The sequence below is a fragment of the Haemaphysalis longicornis genome, unplaced genomic scaffold, assembly GCF_048455015.1.
Source record: "Haemaphysalis longicornis isolate Haplotype H1 unplaced genomic scaffold, Haemaphysalis longicornis Haplotype H1 scaffold_12, whole genome shotgun sequence".
Classification (NCBI taxonomy): domain Eukaryota; kingdom Metazoa; phylum Arthropoda; class Arachnida; order Ixodida; family Ixodidae; genus Haemaphysalis; species Haemaphysalis longicornis.
The window spans coordinates 111,613,001-111,630,893 of record NW_027526225.1 but is presented as its reverse complement, the minus strand read 5'-3'; the positions used below and the strand labels follow the sequence as shown (position 1 = coordinate 111,630,893).

The window sequence follows — 17,893 nt, the reverse complement described above, 5'->3', positions numbered from 1 at the left end:
GGAGCGTACTAACCGGAGATCGTATGCACCGAGAACGTATCAACGGGGTTCTACTGTACAGTTCCATGGTGGCCTGCGAGATATACGGGCTACCTAACATACTGTTTTGCTTCCTAGAAAGAATTCTCGATTCACGTCTCTACGCAGTGCTGTGACGTATGCGTCCTGCGCTCTCCCCTTTTGCCACTAATCTCTAGGAAGGCGAAACTGTGGGACGCCCGAATGCTGAGCAAGAAGAAGCCCTCGCCCATTGCCACGCTGCAGCACCATCGGTCTTGCTCCGCCGCATTCTTCTCGCCCGTGGAAGGCAACAACATCGTCACCACTTCGTTTGACGACACCCTGCGGTACGTCTCCTCACTTTGCATGTGCCCCAGGTTGCTGTGTGTAAGCTCCGTTGCTGCTTTCTGTCCTATTCCCCCCACCTTTAAAGGGACACTGAAGGGCAACCTGCAAGTTCATTTCAAACGAAAGTCTGATTAGCGTTGATTCGGTGCCGAAAGATGCCTGCATTGCTGAAAAATTGTTAGTCAAGCGCTGATCAAACGAGACGCGAGCAGTGGCTGCAGTCACTGTTTGTGTCACGATAAACTGCAAGCAAGAGAGGCAGCAGTGATGTGTTGTGGTTTAGAAGCAACGAATGTAACGCTACTGTTAAGTTCGGGCTCCTCATTTAATTAATGACAGCCGCCGGTAGCTTAGGTATCGGCGTTGCCTCCGCTTGTAGCTGCCATGCTCCGGTCGTTTCATGCAGCCGCAGGGACGCGAAGTGGGCGGCTGCTGAGAGCATGCTTTGTGTTCCGTCCTTTAGTGTGGCAAAAGACGGGGGTGCTTAGCCCGAGTACCCCTGTTGTTTTGCTACGCGGTCAGCTCGACCGGGCGGTCTCAGAGAAAGGCGGATGGGTGCACTGCAGTGAAAACAGTCTTGGCGAGTTGTTCTCTCTCGGACAGCGCGCGCGCCGCTGTTATGGCTTGCCGACGTTGGGAGGTGGTGCTGACGGGAAGCGAAAGCATGCGCCTCTTAGTGTCGAAAAGGCGCTCGGCGTAGTCTTTGAGGATTTTATGAAGCCGGCGTAGGTGCTGTTCGTCTATGGGTCATTCACCCAGGGGTGGAACAGCTGCGCCATTGAGCGCCAAACTTGCTTATCTGCGCCATCCTGCGCCGCAGAGCCCCAATGAAACCACGCTCTGGGTTCCCCAGGCAGCTTGGGGCGCCGTACTGCGCATGCGCAGAAACCAAGCCGTCCTTGGAGGGGGGTGAGGAGGGGGAGGCGGGGGCTTTGGTTTGTGTTTAGTGCGCACGCTATTTTGCTGAAATAGTGGGCTCTCCAAAGCTGGTGCCAAGCTGACTTGCGTTCCTTGCGTCGCTCTCGCAGCTAGCGAGACGCCGCGTGACCATGGCTGAAGCGAAACCTGCGGCTCGTTTCCCGATCCTCCTGATCAACTACGACGATCGCTGAGCTAAATTTGTAGATTCCGCGCGTTGTTTGCAAGACATGGATAAAGCAGGAAATCGTGGAGCGTTTTCTGCCATCGGAATCAGTCCGCGCACACGCCGGCCGCGCCTGCCTGCACGGCCCGTAAAGCGGCGCGAATGGCGCAGACCACCTTAGCCACAACTTGTCGCCACTCTTCCAAATCAGTGTGATCGCGAAAAAGAAGTTTTACATGCAAGAAAGTAGATGTTAGTGTGGTGAAAAATGGCGAGTTAGTGTGGTCCTGGGGATTGTTTCCAGTGCTGATTTTAAAAGCGGCAATCAGATATCTGCCGCGGCGCTAAGCCTACGCTGACCGGTTGCGGAGGTTCGACAGCGAACAGGCCCCACGGCATGGGGCGCGGCGAGCGGTCGAAAGATAGCGCTACCTGCTATCAAAAGAATCAAAACAGGCCACGGCCGATGTCTTGGTCACTGATCGCTCAATTAGCAATTGTGGGAAAATATAAAGTTCCACCTGCCAGAAAGCAGATAATAAGAGTGGTGAAAAGTTGTGTTAAGGATTGCGAAGTCAGGAACCACTGCTGCACATACTGTAGAGGAAATGGTGCTCCTGATAAAGCAAATTCTCGGAGGTTCATGCGGCAAGAATCGTTCAGTAAGCTGGGGCAGAGCTGAAGGTTATGGACATCCGTGGATCTGCAATGTGGCTGCAGAAGCCAAAGGTAGGACAAGACACTGAACAGGCATTACCGCATTTAATCGCGTAATGACCGCACTTTCTCTCTCTCTCTCTCTCTCTCTCTCTCTCTCTCTCTCTCTCTCTCTCTCTCTCTCTCTCTCTCTCTCTCTCTCTCTCTCTCTTTCTCTCTCTTCAAAAAATTTGATGTGAATTTAGGGGTGCGTTCATTATGCGGGGTAAATTTTTCACAAAACATTTTTGAGCACAGAAAACGGAAGCGAGTTGTGGGTAAACATTTTTACTATAGGTCTCATGAACGTAAAAGCGCGTCATCCCTATTTTATATTTGCCGCGCTTTCGAGGCGCTTTTTCGAAGAAAGTGCTACGAGTTGTGCCGCGCCTCCGCCAGATGGCGCCACGGGTCCCGCGACCGAGAGAAGACGCAGTGAAACATTCCCCTCGCGAGGGGCACGATCAAATGCAGAGCATTCCCGGGGGCGCACGACGTTAAGTAGTTTGCGTTACGTTAATGTGTGCACTTGTGGCAACTGCTGACGAGAGAGCGCTCGTCAGCAATAATTTGAATGAGTCAACGATATAAGGCGCGTTCGTAGCGTCCCATTCTGTGTCGGCTTTGTGGCGCAGTGGGTAGAGCACCATGTATATTGCCGTTCCGCCCGCAGGGTTGAGGGATCGAAACCGGGCGCCGGATAGTATTTTTTTTTATATATATATATATAGTAGGGAGGGGTGCGGTGCGGACTACGGACGTCAACGCGGGTGACATCGTGAGTTACTGAAATGCTCTGCATTTAATAAAAAATAATATATAAAAACATAATAAAAACTCTGCACACCGCCGCCAGCTGCTTTGCGAAGGGACGCAAAATGTCGTGTTTTCATGAATTGCCGAACGCGCTGGTACGAGTTTGCTGGGAGGTGACAACAGTTGGACCAATAAATGGCTGCCACTGTTACAGTGCGGGACATCGAAACAGTCATGGCTTCCGACTCAGCAACCTGAGCGCATTTTTTTCTTTGTCCTGTGTGTATGTTATCTGCATTTAGTGAGGGTTTCTTCCTCGTCAATATTGAACGCATGCTTACCGATATCGGCCAGTCTGCCGCAATGACGTATCCATGTCCTCTTCGAACGGGAAGGAAACAGGTACACACGACCATCATCAGCTAGACTTTGCACACATACGACATATTGCTGCGGCTAGTTCAGGGTGCGTTCATTGCATGGGAAATAAAAAAAAATCGAACTTGGACAACGTACTTCAGGGGTGTGATCATTATGCGAGTAAATACGGTATGTTCTTGGCTTGCTTGCGAAAGAAAAAGCATGTACATCCGTGCATGTTCATTCTACAGTGCTTGGGCTGAACACTTACTCTCGCTGCTGCTGTTCTTCAGCACTTGAAGTTTTTAAACCCAAGACATAAATCATTTTCAGTGTCTTTTCAACACATTGCATGTGCACTGCCGCAAGTTCTTGCCCACAGTGAAGTGTCTGTCTTGATGGACGAATGGGATGGACTGGTTTGTGAAGCATGTGATTGGGACAGGGAAGGAATTTTAACTGCGTACTGGGAAAGGGTATTTTCTCTGAAAAAAGCCAGCTCTGAAGACCACAAGCACGAAAAGCCGGTGAGGTTTGTAAAAGCCGTACTGTGTGTTCCCCATGGAAACGCGGACTGCGAGAGGGGATTTAGCGAGAACAAGTTTGCCTTGCAACAGCGGAGCTCAATGAGCATTACTAGTGTCACTGCTACGTGGCAAACCAAGGCATACCTTATACGTTACGAAGGTGATGTCACCAAAGTGGAAATCATTGCTCTTCTCCTGAAGTTTGTGCGAGAAGCTCGCCAGTGCAACCTCGAGCACGTGAAGAGTGAACAAGAAACCATGAAGAGTGCGAAACAAAAACACGAGAGTAAGAAATCTTTTTCACGAAAAAGATGAACGCTTGGTGCTCATTGACGAAAAGCATGACGTCCTCATTGGAGTGTCTTCACTCAAGTCACTTCTAGGCAGTGCTGAAGAATTGATTACTGTTAGACTAAGAAACAAGGAGATGAAGCATTTTGAGGAAATCGATGCAGTCCTCTTGAAGTGCAAGTAAGAAGGAAGGACATTAAACTCCAGGTGAGAATAGAGCTTTCACAAGTGTTTAGGTTCATTACACCCGAGTGCTTTTTTGTATAAAAAATAGACGTTGGTGGGAGGGCTGCTCTCTTGTTTCCAATGCTGCATTGTACCAAAATTATTTTTGTACTTCTGGGGAGCTTTAACCTAGAGGAAAACTTCCAAGATGAGAGCATATTCCTCCAGGTAGTGTATTACCCGGCAAAAATGCACACACTGGGAGACGGGCTGGGTTAAAAAAGCAGAACAAGAAGGACAACTTGAGCAGTCCTGTTTTGTGTATAGTGCCCTACACGGGTGTTGCAAAATATCTTGGCTGCTTTACAGCGAAGCTGTTAGTGCGTACCTCACCCAGAATCTTTTGTGTCATCGTTAATGCACCAGCAGCATAATACATTGCTGCTAAGCCAACATTACTGGATATGTTGGCAGTGTTAGAAGCAGCAGCTCTTATAGTAAACATATCTTGGAAAATAATATACCATGTTTGATCACCAAGACGTTGCTAAGTACAGTGAAATCTCGATATAACGAACTTCAGGGGACCACGGAAAATTGCTCGTTATTCTGAAAGGTCGTTGTAGCGAAAATCGCAAAACAAATAACATTTCAATGCCTAAAATGACCTACCTGTAAGGTGTGCATCCTTGAAGTCATTTTTCAGAAAAAATGCACAAGTGATCATGAAACAATGTACGTTTATTTAAAGTAGTTGGCAATTTTCTTCTGGTGCGTGCAGCACAAACTTCCTAGCACGCAGGACTACAACTCTTCCATATTCCTGTGGACTGACTCCGTGGCCGCGCGGTTTTCCCCGGGAATGTGCGATTGTAGTACGCTGTCCAGCACATCCGCAGTCGTCACGTGCTGGTCGCAGTCTTCGAGTGCTACCGCGGCACCCTCAGAGGCATCGTCGTTCATGCCGTCCTTGCTGCCTTCTTCATCCTGAATGCTCATGCTCTGAAGATTGTCGTCTGTGGTCAGCTCCGCTGATATCCGTGAAGATCCAGCAAGCAACCCGAGCAGCGGCGGAATGTAGAAAAACTCGAGGTGGGGTGCGAATAGCGCGGCCGCGGCTTTCTGGACGGAGGATGCCACCCATGCTTCATTTTTCCCCCTTGTCCTCACCTTATTTTTTCTCTCTCTCGTATCGGCTCGCGCATTCCGCGGAGCAAGTTGTAAGACGTCCTCTTCTGCGCTGCGCTTTGCCGTGTCGTCTGCTATCATACGGCTCCGGTTTCCGCGATTGTTTAACGGAAATCTAAGAATCTCCGGCCTTGAAAACATGAGTTCGTAGTACTGAGGCGTTGTTAACATGGCACGGAACTAAATAAAACGATCGTTATTTTGAAAAGTTCGCTATTCTGAAGTACGTAGTAGTGAAATAATTTTACATTAAAACTATAAGCAGTCGGCGTGGGATTTATTAAGTGCTCGTTAATCTGAAAAGTTCGTTAATGTGGTGTTCGTTGTACCGAGATTTGTCTGTATTCACACACTTCTAATGAAGTTTTCACAGTAGAGTAGTAAATCTTCGTAAATTTCATCTGCTGCCAATACATGAGTGACTATGGGGAATGTATTATTTAAAAAGCTTGGGTTCAAAACAACTGTACAAAAATAAATTATACAGCAAGTGACTGCCAAGATGGCTCCATAACCGAGGGGAGCTCTGCTTCATTCGTTATCGTAGATAATTAGCAGTTGCCATGCTTACAAAGTCACCATCTAAGCAGCCCCAGTAGGTTCGGCAAAACCGCCGTGGAGCAGATAATAGCGCTATGTCTGCCTGCTGAGACAAAAAAATTGATATTGTAACCTTGCACCTCGACCAAAGCTGTTACACTGATGCTCGATGATTGAAAGGGGGGTGAAGCGAGGTTTATGTGCAGGGCCTGGTTGACAATCATCGGTGAGCTTTGCGAGCCCCCGTTCTTTTTCTCTTCATCGTCTGCTGCTTGTAGCGAGATTTGCTTATTATGTAGCCCGTGCCATTCACTGTGCCACAACAATATTGAAATAGTCCTGTCACGTAACAATATACTGGCAGTCTTATGAACAATTTTCACTCAAAAGTGTGCTAAATCGAAGACCAGAAGTGGTCGCATTCTGCTTCATGGGCTTTTTTTTATTATTATTATTATTTATTTAGCGCCCTAACGGCTTGTGATGGGCATTACAAGGGGGGGGGGGGGGGGGGGTAAAAACGAACACAACACTATATCACAGTTGAACGAGGAGTGACACACAAAGTACACCGATTATTAATTGCTGTTTCTCGTGTCTTTTTTGTTTAACAGAGCATGTATCAACACAAATAAGTTAGTACTGCAACAGGGTTACGTATAAGGTGCAAACAAAACAACCTGTAACATAAAAATCACCTGTAATCACATTGCAATGCATAGATACAATAAAATGAAACAATTCCAAACTTTGTGCGCATTACAAGATTACACTGAACTGAAACTGCAAACAAAAATGCACATTTTGCAACTTTTTTTTTTTTTTTTTTTTTTTTTTCTTCCCAAAAAAAAGCAGTTTTTAAGGCCTACTGGTCAATATTTTGGGTGATAAATGAGTGCAACGCGGTCTGAAATGAAAATTATTCTATTAGAGGAACGATACTTGCTGGGAGCAAGTTTCATTCCTGTATTGATAAAGCAGGGGGGGGGAGTTCTGATACTTTTTTGGTTCTCACAAAAATCGGTCGTACTTTGTGTGCATGATCGGATCGGGAGGAAATGTGAGTAGCCGGCAAAATATTGGGTGTCCTGAAAGATGTCTCAGAGTAGTAAAGGGAGGTAAAAAACGACAAGGGCGAAAATTTCCTTTGGGCATCCAAATTAGGCAGATCAAGAGAACGTTTCAGAGCGGATACCCTTATATCAGAAGAGTAGGAATGCAAGATAAATCTTGCAGCTTTGTTCTGCATGGCTTCGAGGGAGTTAATAAAGGTCGTTTAGTGTGGATGCCAGATAACACAAGCGTGTTCTAATGTGGATCTTATTAAGAAAATGTACACCTGCATTTTGGTATTGCTTTTAACTTGAACAAGGCGGCGTTTAAGAAATCCAAGTTGTTTTGAGGGCCTTGTTAGTGATGTATTCAATGTGAGTGCTCCAGCTCAGATCGGCAGTAAAAAAATATACCCAGATATTTAAATGAGGAGACTGTTTCAATTCGACCATTTCCAACAAAATACTGATTGGAAGGAGTATCTAAGAGGGTAGAAAAAGTCGTGTTTGGTTTTTGATACATTAATCCCCATTTGCCTTCTGTTGCACCATTCCATTAATTTGCACAAGTCATACTGTAGACTAATGACATCATCAGTGTTAGCTATCTGCTTATTAAGAACGCAGTCATCAGCAAAGAGGTGTAAAGATGAGCTAATACCAGATGCTATATCATTAATATAGATTAGAAACAGAAGGCGACCCAAAACTGAGCCCTGTGGGACTCCCAACTTAACACAGCAGCTGCTGGATATGCACTGATGAAGGTTTTAGATTGAGACCGGTTTGTCAAAAATTCTTTTATCTAGTGAGTAGTTTTGTCATTAAGTTGTAACTGCTGAACTTTAAACATTAGTCAACTGTGGGGCACGCGATCAAAGGCTTTGGAAAAAAATCTATGAAAATTGCGTCTGTGTAAAGGGACACGTGGGTAGATCTGTAAAGATCAGTTACCAATTCAAACAGTTGGGTTTGGCGTGATTGCTTACATCTGAATCCATGTTGATTTTCTAATAGTAAATTATTTGCATTTAAATGTGCCATGACCTGAGTGAATGTAATATGTTCCAGTATCTTGCAGCAAACTGAAGTTAGGGAAATAAGTCGAAAATTGTTTGGATTAGTATTAAACCCTCCCCTTAAGTACAGGTTTTGCATGCACGTTTTTGCAATCATCTGGTATACTACTTGTGTCTAATGACTGTTGAAAAATTGGTGATAATAGAGCGCCTGACGTGTAAGCAGTCATTTTCGAGAGCTTTGTACTAATGCCGTTTGGCCCTGGGCTAGAGCTGAGGGGAAGGCAGTCAATTGCTTTCACTACACCATTTCTGGATATGGCTATAGGATCATTAGTATTAGGGATAACAAGGGTTTGAAGAGGTACGAGAGTATCAAAGGGAAGTTCGGCCGTAAACACGCCACTGAAGTGCGTTTTAAACAGCTCTGAACAAGCTGTAGAGACAGAGCGCCTCCACTTCCGTCAGGAAGGGTAGGTACTGCCTGATTTTCCTTCGGATTAACCGCACACCAGAATTTTCTAGGATTACGTTTTGACGTATTAGGGAGAATTTCGTTGAAATATGTATTGGTTTTTACCTGTTTTGATATTTTCCTCCAAAGTAGCAGACAGCAATTTATACTTTTCCCAATCAGTGGCAGAATTTGTTCCAGCAGCCTTCTGCTATGCTCTTTTCTTTTTTGTTTAAACTAATCTTAACGTCCCTTGTAAACCAAGACGCATTGGTTTTTGATTTGATATTTATTTTTGGTATGCAAGTGCTTTCTATTTCTTGAAGCTTATCTCGAAACATTATCCAGTTTTGGTTAGTTGGTCTGGTTTGGCTATGGTATCGTGCTCCTCTGAACAGCACTGCAGTCAATACGGTTGTCGAAAAAATCAAATGCATCATTTATCTTTATTGTACATCCTATATGGTATTCATACATGTTTATTAAAATTAAAAAAAAAAGTGGGCGCATCAGTTTCACTGGTCATGCTTATATGCCGTCAATGAAAAAATGTACTGCAATTTTTTTTTCTCTCTAAAAAATTTGCCTGTTCGCAATCAAATTATTCACGAAGGTGGCCAGGTCAACGGGAACCTTGTGTTGTATTATTCGTCAAATACCATTTTTTTGCCTCTGAATAAAAGCACGTCTGGCAGAGCAAAGAGCCTGTCCAGAGTACCTTAAGTCTAGTACTAATAAATGAGGTAGGGCCAGGCATCTGGACATGACCAATGTTGAAGTGCTGAACAGTGGTCATTTAAAGTTATTTTTCTTGTACACCTGCTCAAAATTTCAAATGCAGGTCCACATAGGCATAGGCAGCGTGTTATAACTGTGTCACTGCACTGTGATCCCCTCAACCTCCGACAACCACTCGCCCTCCGACACGCCTCGAGACACCGAGACCTGTCCTGTTTGCCCTACGCCGCCAGCTCGTCATTTTTTTATAACCTGCTCAAATTCGTGTCGATGCTGAAGTGACAAAGCTTGCACATGCAGGCCCAACAGAGACAATCGAACAGATTTTACAAAACATTTTGAGCACTGCTAGAACGTACAGACGTGAGTAAAAGTTACGGATCATGAAAATGGCACTTTTAGGTTATTTCTCTTCTGGTAGCAGCCCACAAACGGTGGTGTGCATGTGAGATGTATAATTATCAAAGTGTTGCCAAAATACCGCCCATAATACCCCGTCCTGCCGTGCGGCCGAAATTGCTGCTTTGTGGTCCGTAAACTTTTGCTCGTGACTGTACATGTCTAAAATTTGGCCATTTTTGTAACAAAGTTAGGCAATGCACGTGTGTCCACACACAGGCGCGCGCGTACACAGAGCTAATTTTACGCTTTTAGGCGCCTTACACAGAGCATGGTTTATGCGCCGCCGCGATTCGGATTTCACTTCGATTCGGTGTCTTCGATTTTGCTGCACTCGCTGCACTCATTCAGGTAGTGCAGCACTCGCCTATTCGATTTTCGAGTGCAGCGCGCAGCGCCTGCACTTTTCTCTTCGATTTACCGACGGTGCAGAGAGTGCAGGATGAGTTCACGGCTTTCCCTGCACCTCCTAGGGAGGAGGTGCAGAAGCAGACGACAAAAGTGCAGGACCGGTTCTGTAGTGGCGGCGCTTGCGCTGCACTGGCTGAACTCATCCTGAATTCATGCAGAAAGTGCAGGCCAAATCGAAGAGATTTATATTTATCATAATAGCAGTGAATGAATTTTATTTGCACGTCGCGTGCGAACTAAAAAGGAAAATTGTTTGTGCCGGGCGTGCGGCCAGAGAATTGGCGCGCGAAACTAGCGCCACCACGCCGTGCTTGAAAGATTGCGTTCTGCGGGGCAAGCCTTCTGCGCTGAGTGTGGCCGGTTAGTTTCGCGCGCGCGCGCGAGCTCGTTTCTGTTTCGTGCGTGTTCCAAGGTGCGTGTTCACTCGTTTTCGCGGGGAGTTTCCGTTTTGACGCGACACATCTATCCCGCACATGGAATGCCGGCGCTGCAGAAGCATGCTCAGCTTCAGGGACCTGAAAGAGTGCGGCCGGTCGCGCTGCGAGCCGGGGCCGGCGTTCTACTGCGGCCTCCGGGTACCCGAAGTGGTGGCCGTGGCCACGGTCAGGTTGTGCAAGTACCTCGCGCAGACCAAGTCGTGGCTCGTCACCCTGGACGACGACACCGACGACATGGAGGCGTACGCGGAGGGCAGCGTGACGGGCGAGCTCGAGAAGGGCTGTCGCGTGCTCGTCACCGGCCGGCCGCGCTGGACGCGCGCGGGCTTCCGTCTGTCACTGAGTGAGGTGCGCGTTCTCTGGGACCTGTCGGAGGAGACGCGACACCGGCGGCTTCAGGTCGAGGCCTACAGGCACTGCCTGCTGGGCGTCAAGGAAGAGTGGACGCGCAGTGCAGTGCGCCTGATGGTGGATACTTTGCACGCGTACAAGGAACGACGCAAGTGCGACGTGACCGAAGCGCACGTCGAGAGAGCACTGCGCGACGCCGTGGAAATGCTGAGAAATTGAGACTTTTTTGCCCATGGACGAGTGTCTAGTGAGCGGCTTGCCTAGAGGTCGAAACTGCGCCGCGTCGATTCCCGGCTGCTTTGGGAAGACCTTCCAAGAGCGCGTGTTGCTACGCCTGCCAACCGAAACCTTGTGCTGAAACATGCTTTTTTTTTTTTAGGCGGGGGGGGGGGGGGGGGGGGGTAGGAACTAAACCACCTACTTTTTGCCGCGTGATCCTAAGGTGGTGTAGGCCATTGTGTGAAAGCACTACAACAATAGTGAGAACTTTTGCCGTCGACTTGGGCGATTTCCCCACAATATTTTTGGTGCTGGGAAGTAGGTTTGGGGACACTGCTTTCAGCCAGCATTTCAGTACGCGTATGTCAACAATTGGGCTACATTTTTTTTGCTATTCGGAGTGTCAAGTTGCTGAGTTCCATGTCCCTTTATTGCGAGTTCACACTAACGTTGAAATGTTCGGAAATGCGCAGTTGCTTTTAAACACGGCATCATGTTTGTACCTTAACTAGTTGGCAGTAGAGTTGTCGGTATACAATGCTCTTCTAAGGAGGGGTGTGTTGTGTAAATAAATTAGCTGTTATTTTCAAGGGCGTACAATGTAGAAGAACAGTTTGTATATTCTGTGTCCTCTAAGAAGTTTTTGTTACAGGGACGAGTTTTGTGTCATTCTGTGTTAGAAGCAGCAAGCAGTAGCTATTCTAAAGCAAATGGTGTGACACTACTTTTTTGTAACTGCATGAGGCTCTGACAAGGAACTAGGGTTTTGTTTAAAGGGGACATGCGGACAGAATACAAGTTTTGTTTTATTTGAAAGATTTCGTGTTTTTTAGTTCCCCTTAGCGCTTGCCTGGCAGCAATCGATGCCGTATTCTTTAAGAAATTAATCAATTTAGGTTAAAGTTTTGATTCTCCCGCCAAATTGTGTCTTTTCCTGACGTCTGCTATGAAGTCATGAGGGCGGGTATTCAAACAAACTTCCAGTGCGTCATTAGGCTCTGCAGCCTTGCTTACCGTCAGTCCTCCCAGATGACGCCACCATAGTCAGCTGCTGACCGTTGTCTGCAGTTGCTTTGTTTTTGACTGTATTTGCACCTGGCTTGTTTTTGTTCAGGTGGAAAGCAACCGTTTCGTGAAACATGGGGTATGATTGACATACAGGGTCACGTAAGATGTTGCCGCTTACGCCAATAGGCCAGTGTCTTGTAAGACAACTCCTAAGTGGCGGGCTGCTGTGTAGCTAAAACAAGCATAGTGTGCCCAGTAGCAACAGCAGTGCCCATCGGTACTTCTATGTTTACTTGTAAGTTTTATTGTTGACCCCACCATTCTTACCGCTGTAAAATGACTGCATTACATTTAAGCGCAAAAAGCTGGTTCGGCAAGCTTATAAGCCGTGCCTAATTTGCGTTTGTTTTTGCCGGCTTCAGCCAATCGTACAGCTGAGCAGGTCCTGTTGTGGGAAATGAGCTAGTGGGCCGCATGGCCATTCCCATTTTTCCTAATTATATAGCTTATTTGAGCGAAGTCCGCGTTAAAAGTGGTGTCAGTATGATTCTAACGAGGCAATCTTTCGAATGAACCAAACTTGTGTTTTGTCTGCATGGCCCCTTTAAGTAAACTCTGCCTTGAAGTTGTTTGAGCTGTTCTTGAAAAGGGTAGGGTTCCTTGAAGCTTCCTTTCATGATTATTCGTTTTCGAGTAAAACCCGATTTTGATCGATTTTTGCAGCCTGAACGTGTTTCAGGAAAATCGGGTTTAACGCGATTTCTCCCGGAATGCACCTTTTCAAAAGTAGTGGTCTGCATAATTGGGTGGTGATGCTCCGCCGCCGGTCTCAACCAGTACTTGCTGGAAGCAAGCCCCACACACACAGCTTTCGAACTCGCGGAGTATTGGAATGACCCTACCGCTTGCTACTGCAGGGTGGCAAGTGTGGCACTGACATTGTTGTGCGTAGCTAACGGAAGCGGTGATGCCGCGAGAACTTTCTCCTGGCTGAGATGCATTCAACGATCAGACAGGTCTCAAATGGAGTCCGACATGTTGCACATGCAGGTGATACTGAATGTAAACGAGGATGTGTAAAAAAAATCGATGGCCAGCTTTTCGTGAATAAAGCGTTTCATTTCTAGGAGGTTTTCAATGCTCTTTACTGTCGTCAGAACTGATTCATTTCCAAGCAAGTGCCGAATCACGGAGAGTATTTGCCAAAAAAAAAAACCTGATGTCCCCTCAATTAGAAGCTTGAAACAAACACCAAATTTAATGCATTACAGTTAAGAAGCTCGTGATGCCTTCTGATAAAATAAAGTGAGCGTATTACATAGTACATTTCTTAATTTAACCTGAAAAAACCCGAATTTCGGAATGGTTTTACAAGAAAATCCGATTTCTCCTCGATTATCATTTTGAAAAATAGCACCTGATTTTTCACTCTGATTTTAAAAAAATATATAAAACCCGAAAATGAAGAACCCTATGTATGAGTTTCCATTCTTCAATAAAGCTTTTGCACCCGCTCTGTTCCACATGCACACGCGTCCTATTTTTAAAGAAAACACCAATGCTTGTCCCCTAATGTGCAACTGGGCAGACAATGGGGAAGCGTGCGTACAATGTACAACCACTTATCCCTTTTTCTGCCAAGTTTCACAGCATCCAAATACATATATCGCAGAGAGGAGGTGCACTTGAAAGTTTTCCCGCAAGCATGCCAGGATGTAATGGACAAAAATTAAAGCCGTTCCACTCAATGTGAAAGCTGTCGGAAGTGCAAAGCAGTGATTCGCCATAATGGGGTGTAGCGCCGTTATCTGCTCACTCTTACCACCCATCACGCTCTTCGCCGCCTTGTCTCATTCCTCTCCTGATTAATTCGGCGCAGGTTTGTCCAGCGAAATTCAAATTTCCCGCCTTCGCAGCGCTCGTGCGCCCCTGCCTGAAACTAGGCCAGCGGAAGTTCTATTCTTTTTGTGCTTGCTTTTCCTCCCGCACGTGCCAGCATTGCCGTGCCCCCCCCCTTTTTTTTTAAGTAAGACCAATCCAACGAACGTTCATAACAAAATGAACGGAGGCGCTGCTGGTTAATTGCGTATATTTTGCCTCAAATGTACCTGTAGTTATCTTTGCACTCAACAACGGAGAGATGTATGACAAGCACCAGCGGTTCACGAATTCTGAACCGTTATGATATAAACCACTTGGTTTTCAATACCTCTGTGGGACGCCGCTACCATGGTATGCTGTGGGGCTTTACTTGGTTCCAGCGAGCGAGCGAGCGACGACGGCAAGGCGAGCCCCTAAAGTGCTCTGCACTTAATAATACCCAGTGCCTGCCTCTCTTGGCCTCTTGGAGGGCTTACTGGTTAACCAGGCAGCTGAAAAGGCTCACTCGGAGCTGACTGGTGGCGCCAACCCAAAGCCCCCATTTTTCCCAGCCCGTACTCACTCCCTTGCATGTCCTCACTACCTCCTTTACATTGTGTGCCTCCGTCTTTTGTTGTTCTTGTTTCCGGACTATAACATTACCACAGCTGGCCTCAAGTGTGCTTATGTGGCTCGAATTCAACCCGCTGGGTGCCCCGTTGTGGCTGCTTGGAGTTCTCAAAGTGAGCCGTAGCTGGCTGCGCGCTCTGTTGTTCCAGAGTGGTTTGAGTGCTGCTATCAAGTGGAACGGAGTCAAGGTCGCGTGCAAAGCAATGGCACCTTGTTGGTCGCTTTTCCCGGCCATCGTGGTGGTAACCGCAGCAGAATTTTTGCCGTGTTACATTAACAGTGCCATCTCTTGTGTAAGCTGTGTAGTCTCCCAACACTTCTCGAAGGAACCTTGGCACCACCACCACTGAGCAAGCTGAATTTGCTCCGAATGTTTTCCCAAAGCACTTGCACAAGGGCGTTAATTGCGTTAATTAGTAGCTTAATTTGGAACGGAAGATGATAGGTGTGACATTAAGGGACAAGAAGAGAGTGGGTCGGGGATCAAACGCGTGTTAAGGACATACTAGTAGAAATTAAGAAGAAGAAGTGGACGGGGGCAGGGCATGTAATTAGAGGGCAAGATAACCGTTGGTCATTAAGGGTAACAGAGTGGATCCCTAGAGAAGGCAAGTGTGGCAGGGGGCGGCAGAAGGTTAGATGGGCAGATGAGATCAAGTTTGCAGGGATAAATTGGTCGCAGTTAGCACAGGACCGGGATAATTGGAGATCCATGGGAGAGGCTTCTAGACAGGCTGATTATGATGATGATGATGAATTAGATACTTGTGGTGTGATATTTAGCATGTCTACGGTACTGCCTGTCCTTCCCCTCCTTATGTTGTTTTATTCCTTGTTGACATCCATTTGTGCATATTCATTAAAAAATATGGTATTTGGTGTGAAAAAAATGTTATGCATTGACCCAGATACCTTTGGTAAATTTTAGAATGAGCTTGGTGTTTTGTGTAATTAAATAGTGCTGCTCGGAGTTTCTAGTGTGAAGCTAAGTGTCACAAATTTTCTTGCAGGATTTTCGACTGTAGCCAGCTGACAGAAAAGGATGTGCGACAGCAGGTTGTCCTGAAGTAAGCATTCTGCCTTTGTCTTTAGCTCCTTTCTTCTTTCTTTCTTTAGACATGAACTTTCAAAAGTGCATGAACAGTATGCGCAAGCAGTAGAAGAAAGCACCATTCAAGTCTCAGTTGCTCCAGAGTTCTGAAAGCCTTGTTTTGATTAGCACGGCTCGTAGCAACGAAAATTTCCTCCACCTAGACCCACTCTTCCACTATCGCTGATTGCTTGCTTGTTTAACAATTCTCTCTCTCTCTCTCTCTCTCTCTCTCTCTCTCTCTCTTTAGTATTTTGCGTGTCCACTGAAACACCTGGTACTATTTGCTGGCTTCAGTTGTGACTCTAGCATGGCTTTCTTGGCAACAGGCTGCCTTTGTAGCACCTGTCAGTGTGCAAATGTGCACTCTGTTACTTGTGTATTCTTAGTTTGTCATTTTAGACTGCGCAGGACTGTCCTGCCTCCAAAACAGCTCTCTCGAGAGAGAGAGAGAGAGAGAGAGAGAGAGATATTGTGTATTCTAAGCTTGTCAATTTTCCCTTAGGAAAAGGTATTTCGGGACTGGCAAAGAACAAGAGAGACCAATTGCTTGCCCTCCCTCGTGCAACCTGTGCAGGCACAACAACAACACGGGCCGGTGGCTGACGCCCTTCAAGGCGGTCTGGATGCCCGGCTGCGACGAGCTCTTCCTGGTGGGCAGCATGGAGTACCCGCGCCGCATCGAGGTCTACTCCAGCGGGGGCAGCCTGCAGCGCCGGATCACCGCCGAGAGCCTCTCCTCCATCTGCTCGCTCATCGACGTCCACCCCGAGCGCCTGGTCATCGCCGGCGGCAACTCCAGCGGCAAAGTGCACGTCCTCCTCGAGCCATAGGACACCCTTGCGTTTTCCCTTGCGTAAATTTCTTCCGAGGAGTAGTGGTTTGTTTGCGCGGTGAAGATCGGGTCTTTGACGGTCGGCTTGTGTCTGGGGTGCCGACCCAGAGGCGGCTGGAACATCTCAGGGTGAAACGTGTATACTAGACAGACCCACAGTTGTCCAACATATCAACATGGCTGCTGTCGTCGGGGTTGATTTTGAAAACTCCTTTTAGCTTATGAGTTGACCATGCATTTACTAAGGGGCTGTTGCCACTGACAGCTCTAATTAGCAAATTACTAGATGGTTGGAAAGATCATTGCCTCTACCTAGAGGTGGTTCAGGTATTGGTGGGGGGCAAACATTGGGTTTTTACTTAAGAACGCTCATTCTGGCCAATATATGTCAGCTATTCCAGGGGAGAAGCACTGGGTCTTTAGTGGAGATCTGGTTGTTAACTTTGCTGTGCAAACAAACTCTGGGTTTACCACATTTTGTGACGGGTATTAAGTCGAAGTACGTTGCGAACGGTGCTTGTGTACCATATTTTCTGATACCAGTGTGACAGATCATTCCAAGTGTGCTTTTATTGCTTTGTGTTTTTGAGTTATGTTTTGCGTTTTTTTTTTTTTTTAATACAGAACAAAAGGAGTTTCATATACATAACAAAAGGAGTTATCATTTTCCCAGTTACTGGAGCTGGTTTTGTTTGCATTGTTTGACTGTGGCACCGCTCATTTGTGGAAGCAGAATGGAACAGTGTCTTGTGTACCGTACCTATGCACCATGTTTTGTGGACATTGTGCTTTGATGGCACTGAATGTTTTGTAGTTTTATATTTTACTCAACTTTTGTCGTTCATTATATTTTTTTTTAACCAGGCAAGCTGCAGTCTTTGTGCAACTTATGGCTGCCGTAATCTCAGGTAGGATAACACCTGGATCTGCTCGCCTGCGATTTTTTTGTGACTGGCACTGTTGTACAAGATTTAGCAGTGCTTGGAGTGTAGCAGTATGATGCGAAAGCATATTACTTCCCTAAAAGTGCAAGTATCCCACAGGTAAATTGGGAAGTCTGGTGTGATAACCAGTGTGGCTGGTCATGTAAGCTTTGTATGAAGCAAGTTATCTTTCTTTATAAATGTATGTATATGTAAAGCCTTGCAATGTGAACCATTGTTATGAGAGCTATAAACAGCTATAAAAAGGCCGTATTGGCCCTTGCAAATGGGGTTTCACAAGGTGAGTTCTTGTATTTCCTTACTGCTGCTTGTGTTAGTAGTTAAGGTTTTTTTTTTTTTTTTTAGAAAAAAAACAGCTGTGCTGCTGTAGGTAACAGTAATGTTTTCTATCTGGAGTTGTGTTGCGAAACGTGCGCACTCTTTGTATTTTTCAGTTGACATGATTCGAGTGAACAGTAAATGTCCGATTTAGTGTTTATGCTGTGCCTTCC

At 46.4% G+C, this 17,893-nt stretch overlaps 2 protein-coding genes across 2 annotated transcripts in view; both read left to right on the top strand.

Annotated features, from left to right (window-relative positions):
- LOC144163264 (WD repeat-containing protein 76-like) overlaps nucleotides 1–17,876 on the top strand; it is a 37,994-nt gene extending 20,118 nt beyond the window's left edge. Inside the window, exons 12-14 of the mRNA XM_077694143.1 lie at nucleotides 198–347; nucleotides 15,544–15,600; nucleotides 16,201–17,876. Coding sequence (XP_077550269.1) covers nucleotides 198–347; nucleotides 15,544–15,600; nucleotides 16,201–16,456 — 463 coding nt within the window. The 3' untranslated portion in view covers nucleotides 16,457–17,876. The remainder of the gene's footprint in view (nucleotides 1–197; nucleotides 348–15,543; nucleotides 15,601–16,200) is intronic.
- On the top strand, nucleotides 10,390–13,176 carry LOC144163266 (uncharacterized). The gene has a single exon (XM_077694145.1). The coding sequence runs from the start codon at nucleotides 10,502–10,504 to the stop codon at nucleotides 11,033–11,035; it is 534 nt and encodes a 177-aa protein (XP_077550271.1). The 5' UTR covers nucleotides 10,390–10,501; the 3' UTR covers nucleotides 11,036–13,176.
- Nucleotides 17,877–17,893: the final 17 nt, after the last annotated feature.

Excerpts from the sequence above, each read along its gene's own strand:
- LOC144163266 (XM_077694145.1), top strand. The coding sequence starts at position 10,502 with ATGGAATGCCGGCGCTGCAGAAGCATGCTCAGCTTCAGGGACCTGAAA.